The sequence below is a fragment of the Plectropomus leopardus genome, chromosome 22 (genome assembly GCF_026936395.1).
Source record: "Plectropomus leopardus strain MGB_pleo_1.0 chromosome 22, ASM2693639v1, whole genome shotgun sequence".
Taxonomy (NCBI): domain Eukaryota; kingdom Metazoa; phylum Chordata; class Actinopteri; order Perciformes; family Serranidae; genus Plectropomus; species Plectropomus leopardus.
The window spans coordinates 20,709,308-20,731,523 of record NC_142197.1 but is presented as its reverse complement, the minus strand read 5'-3'; the positions used below and the strand labels follow the sequence as shown (position 1 = coordinate 20,731,523).

At 39.4% G+C, this 22,216-nt stretch overlaps 1 protein-coding gene and 1 long non-coding RNA gene across 5 annotated transcripts; one reads left to right on the top strand and one right to left on the bottom strand.

Moving 5' to 3' along the window:
• Positions 1 to 4,446: 4,446 nt before the first annotated feature.
• Positions 4,447 to 14,544, bottom strand: pfkfb3 (6-phosphofructo-2-kinase/fructose-2,6-biphosphatase 3). 4 transcript variants are annotated; one of them, XM_042511130.2, is made up of 16 exons: positions 14,299 to 14,543; positions 11,775 to 11,903; positions 11,496 to 11,592; positions 11,336 to 11,402; positions 11,168 to 11,242; positions 11,022 to 11,078; positions 10,783 to 10,907; positions 10,020 to 10,227; positions 9,775 to 9,921; positions 9,158 to 9,262; positions 8,822 to 8,951; positions 8,602 to 8,729; positions 8,323 to 8,511; positions 7,761 to 7,783; positions 7,032 to 7,082; positions 4,447 to 5,933 (listed from the first exon to the last, which is right to left on the bottom strand). In XM_042511130.2, the coding sequence occupies exons 1-16, from the start codon at positions 14,375 to 14,377 to the stop codon at positions 5,927 to 5,929; spliced, it is 1,617 nt and encodes a 538-aa protein (XP_042367064.1). In that variant the 5' UTR covers positions 14,378 to 14,543; the 3' UTR covers positions 4,447 to 5,926. The 4 variants fall into 4 exon arrangements, with proteins under 4 accessions (XP_042367064.1, XP_042367066.1, XP_042367065.1 ...); XM_042511132.2 differs by lacking the exon at positions 7,032 to 7,082; XM_088072674.1 differs by lacking the exon at positions 4,447 to 5,933 and having other exon boundaries at positions 7,028 to 7,082; positions 14,299 to 14,544.
• Positions 14,545 to 20,667: 6,123 nt separating this feature from the next.
• On the top strand, positions 20,668 to 21,895 carry LOC148185909 (uncharacterized). The gene is made up of 2 exons (XR_015775537.1): positions 20,668 to 21,468; positions 21,684 to 21,895. It is a non-coding gene; the product is annotated as an uncharacterized LOC148185909 (long non-coding RNA).
• Positions 21,896 to 22,216: the final 321 nt, after the last annotated feature.

The window sequence follows — 22,216 nt, the reverse complement described above, 5'->3', positions numbered from 1 at the left end:
CTGGCATGTTTGACAAAGACTTTGTGAGCACGTGATTTCTGATGTCTAACGGTCATAAAGACATAAATGCATTTTTACTGCCAGTGCAGGTACAAAGGTATGTGGGCCAGTGGTTCCCAGCCTTTTCTGTCAGATGTACCCCCACAGCCCTTTTCCCTTTATTGACATTGCCTGTTATGTTCCACAAATGTTCATTTCAATGTTCAACAGCCTGGATATTTAAAAAAAAAAATGGTTATATAATAGTGGTTGTGATATATTTCATACCAGTGATCTATCAGTGTTAAGGAGGATTTTGGTTTGCGTTCATGTAGAAACCACTCAGACCCACCCCTGCGGATTTGGTTTCTCAACACCCAAAATTTTTGAATAGACATAACAATGATTACCTCAACAATCAAACACAGGACAATATATAGATTGCGTAACAAGTGAGATACAGTTTAAAAAAATGGTAATGTTGCTGATATTCACCTGCTTTAGTTCATGTTGGTTACGCAAAGAGGCTAGCTAAAACAGATAACTTCTTTATGTATTGTATAGTTTGTTTTGTTTTACATATTCCCACACAGCGTTTTGGCATCACATGAAATGGCTTTAGGTCGGAAGTTCCAACCATGTATGCATAACATTAAGTTTACCATTTCAACCATTGCGCATTAATCGTGATGTGATCTGTACATATTGCTTTTTTTTCTTCTTTTTTTTTTAAATTGTGTTAATCGTTGGCCAAAATTCCTATATTTAAAAGACTGTAAAAGTCTCCCCTTTACAGATATGCTCACGTTATTCTAGTCCCATGCAGTTTTTTGCCGTCATTTCATTCCCTAATCAAGACAATCTGGTAAGAATTGCTTTACCTTGTCAATATGGACTGTTTTGTAATGGGGAAAAAATGTGATTTACAATACTGTGAGTTTGAATAGTTTTTTTGTCTGTATATGGGACAAAGAGCTTGTGTTTGGGTTTATTTGTGTGTCTTTGTATGGCTGTTAATGCATGTTTGTGTCTATACTACTTGTGTATTTGAAGGGTACAGGTAGATTACTTTGAGCTCAAATGGGACAGGGACACATGACCGCCTAATAAGGAGGAGTTAAGCAGGTAGAGGAGGACGAGCTGCTGAGTCATGACAAGGAGTGACAAAGATAGAGTAAGACATGCTGCTCGGTCACCTGGAGATGGTGAGCCACTCTCTGAAACTATGTGTGCAGTAGATGCTTACAAAGGCACATGTTGGAGAAGGGGGCTGCGTTTTTGGCAGACTTTACGCATTGACCAACTGGGCCAGTCTCCATTGCTCTCTGCATAGGTTTAACCTAAGTGACTGGGAACGTACACAATCCTTCGTCAGTGCAGAATTAGGCAGCTATTTGTGGAGCTGCTGGCTTAGCGCTGCCTGTGAACACCAAGCCCACGACTATTCATATGCCTGACACAGCAACTCCTCTCTCCCACTGAGATTACACACACAACACACTAGCATAACAACCAGTACAAATGCCAGACCACATGCAGGTCTACTTTAGGGTGAGCACAGCACATACAGTAGTTAGACAGCTGAGCCATCAGTAGTTAAATTTATAATATGCCTTTTTATTAAGTTCATATCTAACAGTGAAAAAAGAAGTAGACAAAAGCAAGTTATACACAAAAATTCTAATAATACACTGCAATGACAGGTTGTGATGCACATATATTTACAGCATATTCACAATAAGACACCTACATAGGTAAATTGGCCCAATATGACAGATAACAATATGCAAAGTTAGAATGCAAAGTAGGTTTTAGAGTTTCGATGAGGTTGCGAGGGAAAGGTAAATCTGCCAGGAGTCACATACACATGTGGCTATTAATGTGTGTTGGTGTACGTGTGTGTCAGTGGATATCAGTGAGGCGGAGCACTAAGTGGTGTTCCTGACAGCAGTCACATAGTCAGTCTGCCCACAGGATGACCATCCTGAGCCAAGACACTCAGTCTGCCCATGAACCAGACTTTAGGAAATACCGCATTCATCTGGCAAATGCAGAGTGTCTGTGTGTGTTTCTGTGTGTGTTTGAGTGAGTGAGTGAGTGAGAGAGAGAGGGGAGGAGAGGAAATGGCATGCCTCTATGTACAGCATTTAGAATGGAAAATGTTCAGCTTGTGAGAGGTATTTTATGCCAATGATCATTAGCATCAATATTAGCCCAATTCTGTAAAATATACTCATAACATAAAGTACCTACCACATTTCCCCATGGATTAGTACATAATGTACTCTTTCAAAAAATGTTGACAGTGCTCTGTTTGCATAGTAACATTTTTGAAAAATTGGAATTAATTTATTTTCCCATAAATTTGTAATCTCAGTCACTAGAGCTATAACACCACCATTTATAGAGGACCAAGGGCATAGATTTTGTTTCAACATCTGGGGGTTGAGGCATGTAAAGTTGGGTGTTTGGGGGTCCTCTGCCCAAAAGCCTTAGCATCAAACACTTCCTGCATTCTGGTGAAGTTTTATGCACCAGTTTCTGGTCTTAATGTATTATGTCCAAAAAAGTCCTTTTATTAGGGGGGATAAATGTACATGTTTTAAATATTGGGCGTCCAACCCTAAGACAAGGGAGCTGAAAGTACTTAAATTACAACTCATTTCAGGGTTGTAAGACTTATTCCTGGGGCTCTAGATAGGAGCAGTAGAGCAAAATCTTTACCCACTGCGAGAGAGCATTTGAAAAAAGGAAGCAGTATCAGATTACATACGGGAAGCTGTGAAAACGTCACTAAAGACCTTTGCATTTGCAGGGCTTAGTTTAAACAAGCTGCTTTATCTTTGAACAGCAATGTGTTTGCTAGTGTGCACAAAAGCAAAGTGCCAAAATGATAAAACCCGGCAGAAATGAATACAGACATTGGTAATGATACAAACTGTCTGCATAGCTTAAAACAGTATTTCTCAAGCTTTTTGACTTTTGACCCTCAAAACTGAGTAATTCTGCCTTCAGACTGAGACCCAAACATGATTAGCATACTAGACTACATCCCTATCTAAACATTAAACCAGAATATCTTCATGTGGTTTGTTTATTGGTGAGATTCAGGCAACAAGCAGCACCAGCAGCCGGTAGATGTTTAGTGTTTTGAATTAATGTTTGCCATATATTCAACAACCATACGCTCGCTTGATATGCTTTATAGTTAAAAGTTTGCTTGCTGGCTACAGCTAATGGATAAATATACTAAAATGTGAAACTACTTAAAGTAAATAATAGCTACTAGGAACAAAATAATTGAATATATAAAAGAAAATTACCATCAATCATTGACACTGTTTCCATGCTTTCTGTCATTTCTGCTGCCCTGAAACGTCACGTCACAACTCATCAACTCGGGTATCATCGAAATTTCCCAATTTCCCACTCAAAATTATGACTTTTGGGATATTCGTGTGCTTATAACTAGTTAAGACCATAAATATGATATTTCTGAGGAGCATGCTGAGGCAGCATGTGACCCAAAATGCCCACCAACAATTTTTGCAATTCTGTTTATTAGGTTTTATCAAAAATGGTTGCAAAACAGTCTTTTCTTAACTTTGTACAAAATGTTTAACTCTGTCTGCTAAAGCATGTCAAAGAAGTCAAGTCAAGAGTCAACTGCTTCATGAGGGTAGCCCACATTGGCATAGTTGCTTTAAGCAACTATACATTTGGCCTTTAACACACTGACAATCGCCTTATATTTGATCTGCCAAAATTTCTTTCCCTTCAAAGATTTGCTGAAAATTTCAACAGACTCAGGATGTTCAGGATGGCCCTGACTGACCATAAAAAAACGGATGTAATTTTAGTATCATGCTACAAACTAAACTGAAAATTTGGCAGCCCTGTTACATGGCAAACCTCAAAACCACAAGTGTAAACTTCATGGTGGCACTATATTTAAAAAAAAAAAATTGTTGCTACTTTGTATTATTTGAAGAAAGGCTTATGATTGTAATAATACCCACAGTAATTATGTAAAATTGTCACATTTTGTACCATTTCAGACATGCAATGTAGATAAATTAATATTAATTAATTAATTAATTAATATTTTCACCAAGCACTCTGCCCTTAAAAGTATTATTTTAATCTGCCACAGTAATTGAATTTGCCATCACTAGACTTGCCACGAATTTTGTGCTCAATCTTGATAGAGAGTGTTGTTTTGTTATCTATCCTGATGTAATTTCACAGCAACATCCTAAAAGCACCAAGTCAGGATCAGCCTGATAAGCAGTGTGGGTCTCAGTGTGTGACTCATGAATCTTGTGAATGGGTGAGATAGTGAAGGCGGGAGTGCCAGGACATGCTGTGTACTCTGCAGATTAGCTCCATAATAGGAAACACAACGGGTAGACGTAATACTTAAATTGGACCTGGGCCAGTGAAAATAAGCAAACAACAAACACTGCGTATTTTCCAGGAGTTAATTTATTGGTCCAGCAGATGCAGAATCAACTGTACAACATACTGTCCTCTCATGCATAGCCCTCAGATTAAAACAAAGTGTCTCTCGCTCCAAGCATCCAAAACTACATAAAAATAAATAAAGAATATAATAAAACAGTTTTTACATAAAAAAAAAAACGAATTTCAAGTATCTCAAGCGAACATGTTAACAAAAGTTTTACTGAGAGAGGTAAGCAGCGGCTTCTTTCTCAACAGATCATGTTTTCCATTAGTACAAAAATACTTCTACACACATCATTAAAAGACTCCCAGGAAGTCGTCTCCCATGCGTCTCCAGTTATATTGTATGTACACTAACATTTACAATATTATTAACAGTACGCATTGTTGTGATAACAAAAATATAGGTGCTTACATTTGTGCGTAGCAGACAGCATAAGGAAATTAAGTAGAATAAACTTAAAAATTAAGAATTCTGTTGAATGATCAGCACTGTAGCGTTGAAACTAACCACATTGAAAAATAAATAATCAGACTGTGAAAAGTTAAATATTGACGTGATATGTGGAGTTATTAGGTGAAACGTGATGCCCCTTCTCGAGCAATCAATTCCAGAGAAATGGCAAGAGAAGCAGCGTCTGGCTTGCAAAACAAGCACTACAGGCACTCTACGGCAAAAATCACCTCCATTACTTTAAAGTAATGTGACATGAAAAATACAGTGACACAAAAAAAAGTACAAATTTATCCCCACTGTGCAAAATAATCGCTCATTTTATAGTGTCAGCATACAAAGGAGTCAATTAAATAATGACGCTTTGCACATTTTAGAAAAACGTGCATGAAAAATGTCAGTGCTTCCAAAGAAGTGCCAAATAGTTTACAATGTAAACTAAATATTATAACCTTTTTTTTAAAATCAACAGTGCAACCATGAGTTGGAAAAAGGATGGGCTGAAAGATTTACGTAGGCATGAGGGTTTGTCTTTGGTCTCTCCAAAACAATAAACCAGTAGAAACTGGTTTCTTAGAGAGCCATCTGAGGTGTAAGATGTAACAGGAATGACTGTTGTTTTAGGTGAGTCACAGTTTACCACTTTCAGTCTGAGTGAATGATACACGACTTTGTTAGAGGTTTCCTACGAAACACAGATTCTTCAGTCTCAGAGAGAGAAAATGTCTGACAATGGCAAGAAATGGAGAATTAAGAGTCTTGCTTTGAAATAACATAGAATATAAATAGGACAACAATTAAATAACCTTAAACCTTTTTGAATAATAAAAGGTAAAGTTACTTGCTGGCAAAATAATACCTTTACCCAAAATGTTGAAAAATAACTTCAATTTAACTCTTCATTTTTGTTGCACGTTGTTGTCTACAGTGGGTCTTTTTCAGCGATCCATTTTTCGGCCTCTTCAGCCACGTCCTTGTAATTTTATTTGCAGGGTTGCAGCATGTCATGGCGACCAGATGAGTTTTTTCTCAGGTTCTGTAAACACAGAAACAAATGCACCGATATTGGTAAGATTTTAACGGTCTTCTGTATTGAGGCAACTAGCCCATTAACTATGCAGAGCATAACATTTGGTTCCCACAAGTTCAACAACAACAACATAAGTTGCACAAATATCCTCTGGCCAAATGATAGTCTCTCATGTAATGTAATCCTCAAACCCGCAGTTACATCACCTTTGTTTTCTCAGGCCCTAATTTTCTCTATGATATTTTTAGAGGGTGTGAAAACTACCACTGAGTTCATGAGTGTGTGACCAAGTTGCTGTGCCTGACTGAGTGTCTGCCCTGAGGTAATCCTCAGGTGATTATGAATGAAGCTGACAAGATCCTAACACACCCAGCAGCATTATCCACTCTTTTCCACTGCGACAGCAAAACTAGCGCACACATGCCATTCAGCTGATGCAGTCAATTATAAGACATTATATGTTCAATCAACTGCATACCTGGGAACATTTGGATATCTGTGGTAGAGACCCAACTTTGGTCCCAGCTGATGTAAATATCAAAAGAAATAGAGAACTGACTTTTCAAAAAGAGAATATTAAAATAACTAAAAACAGAACAAACTAAGAGAAAAGTCATGATTCTATAGAGAACTTTCACTAAGTCGCACAAGTCACACTTTGGCAGCCATTCTGGAGGATATTTGGTAGCAGTCAACAGCTGCTTTTCTAAAACTCCAAAATTGTCCATGTCAAAAAAACAAAACAAACATTTCCGTTTGTTTCTGAATGGAAAATTATAACTGACCATTTCGATTTAGCGTGTTAATATCGTCGACTTGTTAGCACACTAAGTAGCTAACACATGATTAGCACAAAAAAAGCGCATCTCGTGCAAGCTAACTTTAGCATGTTACATTTGTGTCTTTGCTAAATGAGCCTGCTGGCTAGTTTGTTAAAAGTTAAGCTACCTCCTTAAAATTTTGGCTTGTTTACAGGACTTCTAAGGAGCAGCCACAGTAATCTGGTTTGTCTAGTTGTCAGATAATTATTTGAAGTTAATAGCGTCAGATGTGGCTGCTGGCAGAACTACAGAAGCAACTCTAAAGCCTCTACAGTGTGTTTACCTTTGAAAGACTAACAGTGAAACCACTTTCAGATATTGGAGGATGGTTCGCCTTTAAGCAGGACAAGACAGGCCAAAAATAAATCAAACAGAGACAAGAACAGGATAGTCAGCATGAATCAGCATAGCAGAACAAGCACATTGTGGTAATGACAACAACAATGACGAAAGCAGGCAAGAATGACAGGAATGTAAACTGAGAGAGGAGGGTTTCCTATGAACAAATACAGTATGGAAGCTTTATTTTCTTTTCCCTCACTGACAGGAAGCAGCACAGCTACTCCTAAATACACATTTCCCTTGAGTCAAGTCTGGAAAGTGCAGACTTACTGTAAGAGCGTATCCTGCCACAGTCAGGAGTAGCTGCAGAAACAGCGTAGCTGAGGAAACAGCGTAGCTAGTCCTAAATACACATTTCAGGTAAGTCATGTCTGGAACAATGCAGACTTTCTGTAAGAGCTTATCCTGGCACAGATGATTTTTCTGACTTTTAAAAAGGTTCAGTATGTATGCAACTTTAATTTTGCACAAATTGTGCATCAGTATTTCTTTATATAAGTTAAGATTTAGTATGAAAAAACAGACTGTTTATTTGCTGTTCTCACTTAAGTGCAGGAAAAGAAATATCAGCAGTGAACACTATGGAAAAGAAGACGCAGCAAAAGAGAGTAAAGGGATGAGATAAGAAGAGCGAGACAGCCAGAGATACTAGAACTAAGTGAATACTTACAGGCAAACTTTGCCCAGCCAGTGCTGTAGAGTGCAGAGGAGGAGAAGGCAGCAGAGCAAAAGATGACAGGAAAATAGTGAGTGAACATACATGCAGTCTATAAGTATGTGCAAGAGGGTGTCTGAAAGGAAACAGATGAATTTAATGTTTTATAGTGTTTCTCGATGTCCTAAATGGTGTTCAGAGTTTTCCATTCTGAAGAGGATTCCCAACAGGAACACAAACCTTCGGTTAAATTTACCATACAAAATGTATCATCAGGCATCAGCTTAGACTTAACAATAATAATAATAATAATTTGGTTCTGGCCTTATGAAACCTACATCATTTGAGTCCTAGAACCTTTAACTTTATTTGAAGTATTTTCAAAAAAAAATTAAAGCTATTTTAAAAAACAATTTCAAGGTTCCATAATGGTCATTGGGACTGATAATGATAATTCTGTAATACCGTGAAATCGCAATATTTTCTGAGACTTTTGTTGGAAAGTGAAAACCCTTAATGCTTGAAATCAAATTAGTGTGTGTGTGTGTGTGTGTGTGTGTGTTTATAAGAAACCTACCTGTCCAGCCAGGGCGAGGGGAAGGTGTGAGGGGCTGCAGAGTGCCAGAGAGGCAACAGATGGAGGCAGCTCCTGGATCGGGGCCTCGTCTAGGTCATCGATACGAGGTTTCTTGATGTTTGTCTCAGGGCTGGTCAGAGGAGTCACACTGTTCCTCCTGATCAGAGTGCCAGGGCCCCTCTTCACTTCCTGCAAGATAAAAAATAATAAGACTCTTGGATTCAGAAATCATGTGGTGATGAGCAATACATTTTCAGTAATCAGTTAATTGAGCATTACCTCTGGTCTGTCTCTGTGGGTGTTCACAGCCTCCACATTCAGGGAGATGGACTCCACTTTGCACCCGTAGGCGACCGGGGTGAGCTTTAGCACTGTGTGGAGGGGACACTTCAGGTACGGCATCTCCTCTGGAACAAGGAAAAACATTTATATGAACATCAGATTGGAGTTTCAAAAATCAATACAAAAGTAGAGGGCTTATGGGAGTTGTAGTACCCACCTGCACTCTTATCCAAGAAGTAGGCGAGCAGGCAGCGCATGACAGCCTGGTGGCAGATAACCAGGACGTTCTCTTGCCTCTCCAGGTCCATGATGACCGGCTCCACTCGCTGGACCAGGTCCTGGTAGGACTGTAATCAGGAGGGTTTGGTTGTTTATTATTGTTTTTATATTTGATTGTAGTTATATCAAATACCTCTGTGGTAGTGTTGCACTCTAAAATTCAAAATAATGATCAGGATTTTTGTGCTAGATGCTCTAATTAGTCAATCAGAAATCAAAACATATGCTCTGTATTTTAGGTAGTTGAAGTTGTGGTTGTAAACTGTGTGTATACCTCTCCAGCAGGATAGCGATAGTAGTATTTGTCTTCATCCCTCAAAGCAAACTCCTCTGGGAATTTCTCCTTCATCTCGTCATACGTCATCTCTTCACACAATCCCTAAAAAGAATGAGGAAATATATTTCAGCCTGGCAACAGATAATATTGCTGTGTGATAGGGGTGGGGATGGGGGGGGTCTATGCAGCATAGTATTGCGATATTTAATCATGGTAATGTATTGATGCACGGATGCCAAGTATCTATTTTTCTAATGTAGAAATGATTAATATTACAAATATAAATTTAACTTTTGGTAGCCTAGAATATTATAATCATTTGCTTTTTTTCATACAATTTGGTGCAATAAAAAGGATTGAAGAAAAATGAAAAGACTGAAAACTTGATGTTGACAAAGTTTCTCTTTGGGGACGTAATAAGGGATTGAAAAAGGTGAAAAATCACGATATACCGCAAATATTTTGTCACAATACTCAGCATATCGCAACACGCTAGAAATCGCAAAAGTATTGTATTGTGACTCAAGTATTGTGATAACATCGTATCGTATGGCCTCTGGTGACTTCCCTGTTGTGCGATGTGGTTTAAGAGTGTGTGTTTGAGTGATACTCACAGCATCTATCTCATTGAGAGCTTTCCACTGTTCGTACGGGACTCCCAGGTGCTCTGCAGTCTCGATGCTGCGGCACAGCTGGCTAGTCCAAACCTTCAAATCCTTCAGCTGCTGCTCCTCCACAAACCGAGCCAGAGCAACCGAAAACTACAGGAGGGAGGGAAGAGTATTTAGCACCTGAAGTTTAGTGATTCTGATTTATAAAATCCAGTCTACTTTATGGTTCTGTCTGCGGCTATCCGTACCTGTTTCCCCCGCGATGAGAGGCCAGCGTCACCACCCAGCCGTCCCTCCAGGTTGTCGGTGCTCTCTCCATGCCGACACAGGTAGATGGTGCGAGGCTGGACGTGGATGTTCATCAGGTAGTAGACGATCTTACTCTGGATGTGATCCTGGATACGGTTGACGAGGAAACGCCGGCCTACGTCTATCACCTTGATGAAGGAGAGATCCCTAGAGGACGGACAGGATGAGTTGAAGGATTGATGTGACAGCAGGGTGTCCCAAACATTTATATATTTGTGTCAGCTCGCAACGATTACAACATCTGCTGCCGCAAAAAAAATTCTAGTTTTGGTGCTGGACCGTTCATGCAGAGTGTACTCTGGGCACAGGTGGAGCAGCAGAACAGCAGATGTCATTGAAAGTGAAACTTCAACATTCATTCTGCTGGGTCTAAAAGTTTGCTTTTACGCATAACAGCTGCTCCTCTCATCCATCCATCTGATCAGATCAGTTCAGAGTGGATGGACAGATCAAATATCCACCCGGCAGTCACAAACTGCTGCTGAGTTGAAAAGAGAACTCATGGAGAGCTCTGCCTGCGCTGCCTTTACGGACATGTAAAAAACAAATTTAGAGACGACACATACGCATTTAAAAGGAAAAAAAAGTTTACTGGCGTCTTCGTCCCCCCTCTTCCCCCCCTCATCACATTTTGTGGTAAACTCTGGAGAGTCTGTATCAGATATTACAGATGTCCTGACAAAATAGATGCTGCTGATTTACCTGTCGTGCTGATCAGGGTCCAGAGGTTGGTAGCTGGTTTTGTAGCATTCAATTCTCCTCTGGAAATCCAACATGGCGTCAGTCTTGTTGCAGTCCCGGTAGTCGGGACACGACACCTTCACTTCCTGCACAGGGAGGAAGACTGTCAGACGGCAAACAACACGCCTGATGCCAGAGGGTTATAAACATGTTTTTGTCATTGAAACAGAATGCATCGTGATGTCGCGTTTGTGACTCACCATGATGTTGGACGCGATGACGCTGGGGTCGTCGCACACAGACTCGATGAAAAAGATCTGGGCACAAAAAGCAAAAGCAGTTAAAAGACACTGCATTGTAGATGATGTCATAGCTTGACTCCTCAGGTCGACATAGTAAAACGTACCTTGAAGCTATTCTCACTGCCAAACTGGAGGATCATATCTCGCCTTTCTCTTGTTGTGTTTGTCGCATCAAAGACCTGAAAAGGACATGAAACAGCGATGTAAGACGATATGTTTTTATCTCGTCCCATATTAGGACAGTATAAGAAAAGCATGATGGGGAAACTCACCGCCACTTGGCCTCCCTCGTCCTTCAAATAGGACTTGACATCCCTCAAGGCTGCTAAGGCACATTGCCTAAAGCAAAGACAGTGATTTTTATTTTGTGTCATGAATGAAAAATACGCAGTGGATTACTGTAATTGTGAATGTGTGTTTGCGTTAACTTACTGCCTGATTTTCACGGCACACTCATTATCAGGCTTGAAGAAGTCATAGGAGCTGTAGTTCTTGACCGCCTCCCTGCGGTACTCTCCCACATTGAAGACTATAAAACACACACACACACAGAAGAAGAAGCAACAAACATGAACACAATGTACCGGAGGTGCAAACATAATAGTTAATACTGTCAGGCTAAACACTCCGAGGACAGAATGTCATCCTGTAACAGATAAGCTACTGAAGAAACTGTGCTCGGGTTTAATTGCGTTAGTGTGTGTTGTTTACCTTTGGTGGGCATGCCGATCCAGTTGAGGTAGCGTGTGAGTTTCTTAGACATGTACGTCTTGCCCCGAGCCGGGAGACCCACCATCACGATGACGGTAGGGGCGTTGGCGAAGTGGGGGCCGCCGGACGCTGCAGAGAAAGACAACATGTTATGACAACAGCGCCTGTTTATGAAACTGCAAAAGTGGTAAACATATTTTTTAACATGTCAGTCAGTTCCATGTTGTGCTCTGCAACCTCAGACAGCCACAGCCCACTGCCAGAGAGCTTATGCAATAACAACTGGTCACCAAGAGCTGCAGCTTTCCATCATTTATTTGTTAATAAATTCACCTCTGGACCTATAATCTCTATTTCTCTCCATGTTGACACACTCCCAGCGGGCACGTGGCTGTCTGCGGCCGCCAGACTCGCCTTTTACTTCCACCTCACTGCACTTCTGACCCACTTCTGCGCGCTCTGAACCGTCTTACATGACCCAGGATGAGCTGCTTTCAGTTGACCAAATACAGTGAAACCCCACCTCTGAGGCCCATAGGAGTTTAAACATCATATGGTATGTTGCTACAGCTTGAATCATTTTCACAGAGGGGCTGCCTGGGCAGAGGAATGCAAGGCTTTGTTGATAAGATGTTCTGTTGGTCGCTGAAATTGTGAACAATTACTGCAGATTGTTTGAATGAAGCAGAAAATACGTGATGTCAAATTTCCCTCAATCGGTCTAATTTTCATCCAGGCAGAATTCGTTCCAGTCTCCTGTGGGTGTATACATTAGAAGCGTTCACTCATCATGTGATAACGCCCTGAGAGCTAATTTATACTCGCTAATCTTGTTTCCAAAACAAAAGAGCCACGTTGCTTAAGCAGAAAAACGGATCATACTCTAAGTAGATCCTCGGACACCTTGTTCAGCCTCACCTCCCCAACCTCTCTCGCTCTCCTCTCATCCATCTCCATCTCACCGACTGTAAATAAAATAGCAACACCTCATAGCTGTTTTTTCATTCTCCAATAAAAGTCTGATTTTATCTTATCAAACAGCAGATAGTGACATGATCAATGTAAATCCAGATGTGCAGCTTCTCTTAATACAAAGAAATCCCTGTCATCTCACATCTTCACCCTATTCACTTTAACATGTTGCTGCAAAAATACAGCCAAATTCAAAATACAGTAAATACTGATGCTTTTGGAGCCAATATTACACTGTTAACCTCACATTCTATTGTAGAATGCTGTAATAAATTTAACATTAATATACAGTCTAAGTAATTCACGTTATAGACACTGTAATATAACTGTAAGGAGAATCTGATACAATGTTGCTCTAGTATTTTTTATTATATTTAAATAATCTCTAGTTGTAGCCACTTTGCGTGCTCAGTGTTCTTTTGATGGTAAATAGTTGTGTGTTATTTGATAATTGTTTGGTTGTATTGAAAATCAGAGACAAAAAAAACTCCCTATGATTTTTTTTTCAATTTTCTGTTCATCTCAGAATGACCTTGGCATATGTTTAGCTTCCTTAAAACTGGAATGTTGTACATTTCATCAGCTAACTTGACCATCTCGTCAAAATAGAAAAAAAAGATTCATTTTTTTCCTTTTATTGGATGCATATTTCATACACATAATATTGCCTCTGTATCCACTGTTTAAATTTTATACAGAACTTATTCCTGGCCAATTAAAATAAATAAATAAATAATTTAAAAATGAGCATCAAAAATGTGCAAAACCCAAGTTTGAGGAGAGATTTTATGCAAGGAGTCGGGGAGGTTGTGAGTTTAGAGAAACAGTTGTCATTTTTCTCTCTTTGGTTCAAATTTGCAGATGTTTTTCTCCTCCAAAAACAGTCTTCCAAAGCAAAAATACGGAGAAAGCTTCTCAGTGACTTTAAAGTATGTAGTAATTGCCGTCTAATCTTTAAAATTGGTATTTTTTGAACATGCATCCCTCAACAACAACGTCTTCCCTGTGGTCTCCTTGGTTTAAAGCCAGAGAGGAGACAGCGGCAGGGTCGCGCCATGTCCACGCGCTGCAGGCCGACCAATTAGAAAACGGTACCGCTTCAAAAGCAGCACACAGAGGTTGCGGGGCACGGTGGTAACCATGGAGACCGGAGCTTCGTCATCCCCGCGTGAAGGGTTGTGACGTGCCGCGCGTGCTGATGAAAATCAATTCACGGAGTAAAAGACCGGTGAAGGACAGGTGCACTGCTACGCACAGCAGAGCTCTTACAATATTGCAGTTACAATGTCAAATATAAACCATTTTTTTTACCTCGACAGAAACACTTATTGGTCGCTAAATTGTTGAACAACGAAAAAAGAGACGCGCACATCATCAGTTAAAACAGCCATTGCAGATAAAGGAACTGTCCGCTGCAATGTGAAATTATCGACACTTTTAAGTCCGCGTAAAAATACTGTAGGAATATACAACGACAGAAACACCGTTAAATAATGATGTGGCGATACTATATGAGAAAACACACAACAGCATATATATTACAGGGTTTTACCTCTCCGAGGTGCCGGCTTGTCATCCTTCGTGGGCACCCAGATCTTTTGGATCCTGTTCTGGGTCAGCTCTCTGGGCATTCCTTATGAACTTGAAGAGCCGCAAAGTACACGAGAACCGAGCCGCGTAAGATCCCGACGGGCAAAATAAAAAGGAGAAAGAAGGAGCCTCGTCCGTCCGTCCGTTAAAAACGAACGAGCTGTTCTCGGTGTCTACAGAGCGCGTTGAGCCGAGCTAATCTGCCGGTCTGCGGCACACATCCGCTATTTAACCCGGCCAGCCAGGGCGACAACGTGACTGCGGTGACGAGGTACACACGCGCACACATTCTTGTGCACGTCCACGAGGACACAGGCGGACACAGCGCCGCTCTGTGGTAGTCCAACTCTGATATATTGTAATATTTCATGTGTTCTAATTTGCATTTGGTGAAATAGTAAACAAATGCTATCCCCATTTAACCCCTTGAGACATGGGGAGTTTGGCTTGACTTCTTTCAGAAACATGGGAAGAAGGAAATGAGCAACTTAAGAAGAAATTAGCAAAAAAAAAAAAAAAAAAAATGGTAAAAAAGATGAATTAAAAAATAACCTGAAAATTAGCAACAGCAAAAAGAAATCAAAAAAATGACAAGTAAAAAAACAAACAACAATAGCAACAACAAAATTCAAGGAACTAACCTGAAAAAAACTAACTGAAAATGTTTATAGGACTGTAAAAATAATTTAGAAATCCCTAGCTTTTCTTAAATATTTTTATAATTTACTTGCAATTTGCAGGACATTTCTCACCATGTAGCTCATTGCCTTTTTGCCCAAAGGCTAGGTAAAAAATATATTAGAATTATCATAATTACATATTTAAAATTATATTTCCTAAGTATTACACATTTCTAAGCACCTTTTCCAGGGCATTTCCTTGACTTTCTTTTTCATTGTTTTGCTTTTTTTTGTTTATTGTTTGCACAGCTCTCAAAGGGTTATTAAGGTTAGAAGTGGTAGCAAACAGCGGTCATGTCATGATTTTATTATTTTATTAATCTGAAATTTCCCTTAAGTTATTAGCAGTTTAAAAGAAGTCAGTTTCCAGAAAAAGCTCCTCTGTAATCTCCTCAGTGAGATAAAACCTGGAGGAAACGTGCACAGTCTCACTCCTCCTCAGTCTGCTACCTCACACCGGGTTGTCCCACTGAGTCATAATGAGCATGATCATATACTGTAGGTCTATATAGAGCCTTTGTACAAACACCAAAAAGCCCACATTGACCCATTATGTTTTAACTCGAGTGTACTTGAGATGTTTTGTCGGAGAGGCGCACTGCACTAATAAATCCAATTTTAAAACGCTGATAGTTATTGACCTGGAGAGCATTTATGACATCCTGTAAAATGACTCCTTCTCTGCTTTTTCTAGAATTTCTTGATATTTTTGCTATTTTTATTATCATATATATTAGTTTTATTCTGCAGTGTGTGTGTGTGTGTGTGTGTGTGTGTGTGTGTGTGTGTGTGTGTGTGTGCGTGTGTGTGCATGCAGCTTGCTACAGTATCCAGACTAAATAGAGCAGCTCACTGGGGTTCTGCTGGTTTACAGTTTCAACCTGAAGCTTGTATAACTAGGCTGCATATGGAGAGGTCAGATGAACTTACACATGCACACACACCATCTCATTGCACTGTAATCTTGCATATTTTTTAGATATAATACATCAGACCTTAAAAGCTTTTTGACATTGAGTGAATCCAAATGGAGCAAATCTTTTAGTTGCAAGTGGCTTTTAGTGTGCCCATGATGTTTGTTGCTGACTTCATCATGACCTCATTCAGTTTGCACTTGCAGTTATTATCCCATGAAAGTTTGTAACCAAATTTTTAAATGTGCTAAACTAGGTGACAACTCATTATTGACCTGTATACCTTTATGTCTACAGAACACTGTGAAATCTGAAAATCTGCAAACTCAATAATTAGATATAAAATAAACACAAATTAAGATGAGTTGTTCTTTTGACTTACATTTTTCAAGGCAATCGGTTTCCCAGATTTTTAAAAACTATAAAATCAGCTTGTCTGATTTTACAATGTAGTAATATAATATTCCCTGTGGTTCATTGTAGCTGCACTGTAAGAAGTATTTGATTCAAAGTACTTCACCAGTGTCTGCAATTCAACCTTTTACAGTGTAGTGAAATTCCTCCATTGCCTCAGTTTGGAGTTGCACTCTTGAAAGCCTCTGAACTCTCTTCAACCTTTTCCACAAGACCTTATTCATGGTTCTTCAGCTGATATCCTGTTTATTTAATTGGGTCTATTCATCAGAGTGACAAACTGTTTTCTGTTGACCATCTGAACAAAGGGCAGCTGGGAGATAAAAGAGAACAGCAGTATGCCTATGATATTTATGTGTTGAACATCCTCCTAAAGCATTAAGTACGTGTGCAGGGAAAAAACAAAACCTGTACAAGGTCAGGTCATGATGTCTCCACCTAAAGGATTCAGACGTGTCACAGTGTGAACTGAAAGTGCGTGGGTGGAGAAACTGTGGTTGTGAAACCACATTTGGTTTGTATGTGCTGTTTGTCGTGATAGTGAGACACTTGTTAAACTTTGCCCTGGATTGAAAGAGAGTGCAGGAAAGATAAAGTTTATATAGGGAAAAAAAGGAAAGTTCTGGGGTTTTAGATGATAACATTATCCTCTGCGGTAGTACTCTTTATTTTTACTCACAGAGGAAAAACGGGCCTGCTAGATAAAAGCTGCTGATGATTCAACTAAGGCTCGTCGAATTCTTATGACTCTGCACTTTCAATAGCCAGAGGCATTGTGTTTTCAGGTTGTCAATCTGGACGTCCCATTCTTGTGAATGTGATAACTCAAGAATGTCCTACGGAAATTTCTACAAGTTTGGCACAAAAATCCACTTGAACTCAACAATGGATTGATTTGATTTTGGTGGTCAAAGGTCAAGATCAGTGAGTCCTTGCATCTGTCTCGTTTTCATAAACGTGTAATCTCAAGACCACCTTTTCGAAATTTCTCCAAATTTGGCACAAACGTCCGCTAAATGGACTCAGCAATGAACTGATTAGATTTTGGTGGTAAATGGTCGATGTGACTCACAAAATACGTTTTTGGTTTTAACTCAAGAATTCCTATGCTAACTATGACGAAATTTCAAGCAAAGTGTAATAGGATAAAATGATGCAGGGATGACATTCTGTCAAAGTCAAAGGTAAGCTTCACTGTGACATAATGTTCTGCAAAAAACACTTTTTCTGTGTTTTCTGTGTTTCAGCAACAAGTAGGGAGATGTTTAGTTAGATATTGAATCCACCATAAAACTGAGCTGATTGTATAGATCTTCTATGCTGGGGGGGGGGGTTACAGACCTGGATCTAAACTGTTACTGGATTGCAGAGGCATAAAACAGCAAATCCATAATTCTAGTTTTTGTTGTATCTCATTGTTTTCTTAAGTATGGACATATATAGGAGCCGCCATTCCTGGTGTAAAATGTGGAATACTAACCTGTCTGGTAGAGATCACCATTGTGTCCTGGTTGTCCTTTTATATAGGAAGGAGACATTCTTTCAATGACAGGTGTTGCTAGATGGAGCATATATAGTTTTTTGCATAGACTGTATTTAAAAATGGACAAGTCCCCCCCGTTATGCCAAAGTGACGCTAAAATATCCAGGAAACGACCACTGCCATCTTGCACTGGTGTCGTCATTCGCAGCTGGAGTCTGTGCACTAGCGACCTCTGCAGTGGGGGAATTCCCACCAAACAACCATCCAACCAATCATGAGCAGCCCCATTGAACGCAAGCACTTGGATTGGCTGACGTGACTATCAATCATGGTGGAAATTCCCTTTTTTGTAGAATTGAATAACTCATTAAAACTGAACTTATCACTAAAACGCCAAACAAACATCAGGGTGATGAGAACTACCTACAGAAAACATATTTGGGAAAAATTTGTTTGGCGTGTACTTTGACTTTTTTCTTTGAACTATGTCCCGGGGGCCGGCTTTATGACCTGCGCTGCAGCCAGACACCAGGGGGCGATTGAGATCAAAAAGCTTCACTTTGGGGGAACTGTCATGTTGTCCATCTTCATATACAGTCTATGGTTTTGTGACTGCTATACCCAGCCATGTCATGCCAGGTGTGTGCTGCTATCATAGTAGTGAAATATTGTTCTTTTGTATGTTTATGGAAACAGATTGGTGGATTCTTGCATGTTTTCATTGAAGATCACGATGGTGAGAAATTCACAATGCATCAAAGACAAGGGGGATATACTACGGAGTGAGATTAGTGCCTTAGCAAGGTTTGTTGAGCGTAAAGCCAGAGTTTTCTGTACTACGAAGGTGGCTCTCTTTTAACCTGGCTGGATCGCCATGGTAACTCATGTGGCAAACTTAACATGGTTGGGAGCAGGTTATGTTTTGAGTTTCAGCTTGAAATCAGCTGAAAAGTATCTTTCACAGCTTCTCTGAGGAGCGTTACTCTATAATAAGTGTCAGCATATGAACCGAAAATATTATACATACACTTGATCCAACTTTTTGAGCGGTAATGTTACATAGATGCCTCCAAACAAAGCTGTGTAGAAACAATATCGCTATGTGCATTGCAAAGCTTTTTTTTCTCCCCACGGGGAGCCTACAGTTTATCAGGGATGCAGAAAATCAGAATATTTTTTACCTTATTCATGTGTTTCTCTCACTGAACTCCTGAATGTGTCTGTGGTGTTGCTGGTCAGTTTGTCCAAAGTGGCTCTAAAAGAAACTTCTATAAAACCACACATTGCATTAGGCTACACATTAACAGGTCACTATATATTTTTAATTAGGAAGATGTAATTAATTTAACAATTTAACAATGCAATATAATTCCTTCAAATCACACCATACCGTTACCACTTCTTATATTTGGTTCTCGTTAGCTGAAGTCTGTTTTTAAACTGCTGTTATTTGACAGGTGATCGATTAGTTTGTTGGTATTTATCACAGATATTCAATGCGTAAAATTCATTTTATTTTGATTTGTCCGATACATCTCCTTCATTACAGGACAGTGTCGCCCCTAAATATAGTTCTTGATTACAATGTTTAAATCTATTGCATTAAGTTTAAAGTTTCAGATCTGCAGAATGAGCAGCTGTCACATTAGAAATAACAGAGTGATATAACAGCCTAAAGAGTCAGCCTATATTAACTTGTGCATTCACTATACATCATTTTCTGTCAGCTCTTGGCTTTATTGAAGTAGCAATTTTGCTTTGTGCTGTAGTACATTTTAATGTTCTTCAAAGGCTGAAATAGGCGGCACGCAATTGATTATTTGTGTGTCAAATGACGTGTGCGACGTCATTTGGGAGGGAATCACCTGACTGACTTTTAAGTCTGTAGTGATTATTTGTAATAATAATTAATTATTTCTGAAAGCCATACTTTAATAATTGGTGATCCATGTGTGAGGCCTAATCACAAAAAGGGTTGCCCCATGTTAAAGCCAAATCCCTACAACATGCTATACAATGGGGTTTCCAGCCCTTTTTTCAACATGTCATGTTTCACATTTTTCGACATAATATTTTCAGTCATTTTTTCAACATGCTATATTATGATCTTTTTGGACAATGATATATCTCGGCATGATATTTTTTGTCATTTTCATCTGTATTTTGGACGTGTCATATTTTGACATTTTTCTCCAAACCATAGTATGGCGTTTTTGGTCATTTTTTCAACATTTTATATTATGGCGTGTCTCAAAATACAATTTCATTTCATTTCAAGCAGTTTTTTAAACATGTCATATTTTGACATTTTTCGCCATACTATAGTGTGGCATTTTCTGTCATTTTTTTTGAAATGCTATATTATGACATTTTTTGCTGTTTATTAATAATGCTATACTATGTTGTGTCTCAACATGCTATTTTATGTCATTTTCAGCCGTTTTTGAACTTGTCATATTTTGACATTTTTCGCCATGCTATGGTATGCGATTTTTGTTTACATGCAAAAATATGATGTTTTTGGTTGTTTTTAGTCCTTTCTTCAACATGCTACACTATTACGTGTCTCAACATGCTATTCTATGTTGTTTTCAGCCCTTTTTTTGACATGTCATTTATTGATCATATACCTATAGTATGCAATGTTTTTCATTTTTTGGACACGCTAAAATATGATGAAAAATAAATGAACGACTGCTTTAGCTGGAGTCCCACCAGTACCCCTGACATACAATGGGGTGCGAGGGCCTGTTCATCACTGCTTGCAGCTTTAATTGAGGTTTGGAATTCATGACATTGAGACTCCTTGTGGCTCCTATTACCAACCAGAGTAGAAAAAACTTGAAAAAAAATGTTTCCTCATTCACATTCTATGTACTATATTCATCTGTTGCTTATTAATTAATTTATTTCCTCTCTGACTGCCAAGTCGGGTCAATCATCATTCCCACATAGAGAATGGGTGAAATCAAAATAAGGCAGTTACGCTGGGGCACCAGGCCCCTAAAAAACTAAATCTGGCCCTGATAAAAACGGAAGCAATGGAGAGCAGCTAGAAAAGAGACAAGTAATGTGTTGTTGTATTTATAAAGAATTCCATCTAAAGTCTGACTTTTGGGCTGCTAATCCTATCAACATGCTTCAAAAAGAGACGTAAAGTGGAGAATCTAAACTTTCCACTGATATCAGATATGCCCTGTTTCGACATCCAGACGCTCCGCACTGAACGTGATTACGTCATCAGTTTCTGCGCATTGATTCGCCAGCGAAACCCAAGTTGTTCCGTCCTCTGAGCCAAACAGCGACGGCTGCGAAGGCTTTGTCCCGCCTCCTGTGTCCCGATTGGATGACAATTTCAATCTCCATCTGCTCTTCACGGAAATTTGAACACACGGAGGGAAAACAAGACGAAATACGTGTGTTTGTTCACATGGAAACATGCACAAAAATAATAGAGTACCAAGACAGAGCTCAGCAAAAAGCGAGACCAAGATGTCAAAATGACGGTGAGCAGCTGAGGAGGCGCTGGAGTCATTTTGTCTGAAGGAGCGGCCTCGCGACGTCGCAGCTGATCCTCATCACAATCAGCTGATGCAGCAGGAGGAGGACACGCAGGACAGCGGACACTTTGGAGATATTAGGTGAGTAACTTCTTTTTTACTCTGTACTTTTAGTGAATCTCTTTGCAGGACTCTCTGATTGAATTAAATGTTACAATTCAAGAATATAAATGTGTAATGTGCCACACTGACTATGCCTGCTGCTCAAACCCACACACACACACACACACACACATACACACACATATATATGTGTCACCAAAGTGACTTTGATGTTGTTTTTGTGTGTTTTATAGGAAACTGGGGCGTCTCCAAAACTGGAAAGCTGGAGAGGACAGGCGCTATGATGCAATGCAAGCATAAGATTTTAAGAAAAGGCTGAATGCACTGTGCTGAATGTGATCAAAATGTGTATCAACCATAATATCTGTGTTGTGTTAATAGCAGTATTAATTGTACTGCTTGTGTTTTCAGCTTTCTAAAAAATAAAGCTTTACTATTTTCAAAATGTTTTTTTTCTCAGTGAATTGATACTGTGACAGGTGTCTCCAGTAACTGTAAAATATTAATATTAACAATAATTAGTTAGTAGAGTAAAGTAGGTGAATATTATGCCAGAGGTTGATGCTTTGACACTCAGTTGACACGTGATTTTTGAAGACCTCCACATACTTTACAAACAGGTAACATATGTGGAGGTCTGGCTTAGTGGATAGAGCAGGTGCTTGATGTTCAAGAGGTTGATGGTTCAAGACTCCCTTGATACGAAGCATGTTTCATTCTTATTCCATGAATCAAATACAAATATCAGCCTTACCAAGAATGTAAT

What these genes read in the sequence shown, in the direction of transcription:
- pfkfb3 (XM_042511130.2), bottom strand. Translation starts at nt 14,377, where the DNA reads ATGCCCAGAGAGCTGACCCAGAACAGGATCCAAAAGATCTGGGTGCCC. An exon ending in ATCGCTATCCTGCTGGAGAG is followed by an intron (nt 8,952 to 9,157) that starts GTATACACACAG and finishes TCCTGATTACAG; the next exon opens with TCCTACCAGGACCTGGTCCA. An exon ending in CCCACAGAGACAGACCAGAG is followed by an intron (nt 8,512 to 8,601) that starts GTAATGCTCAAT and finishes TTTATCTTGCAG; the next exon opens with GAAGTGAAGAGGGGCCCTGG.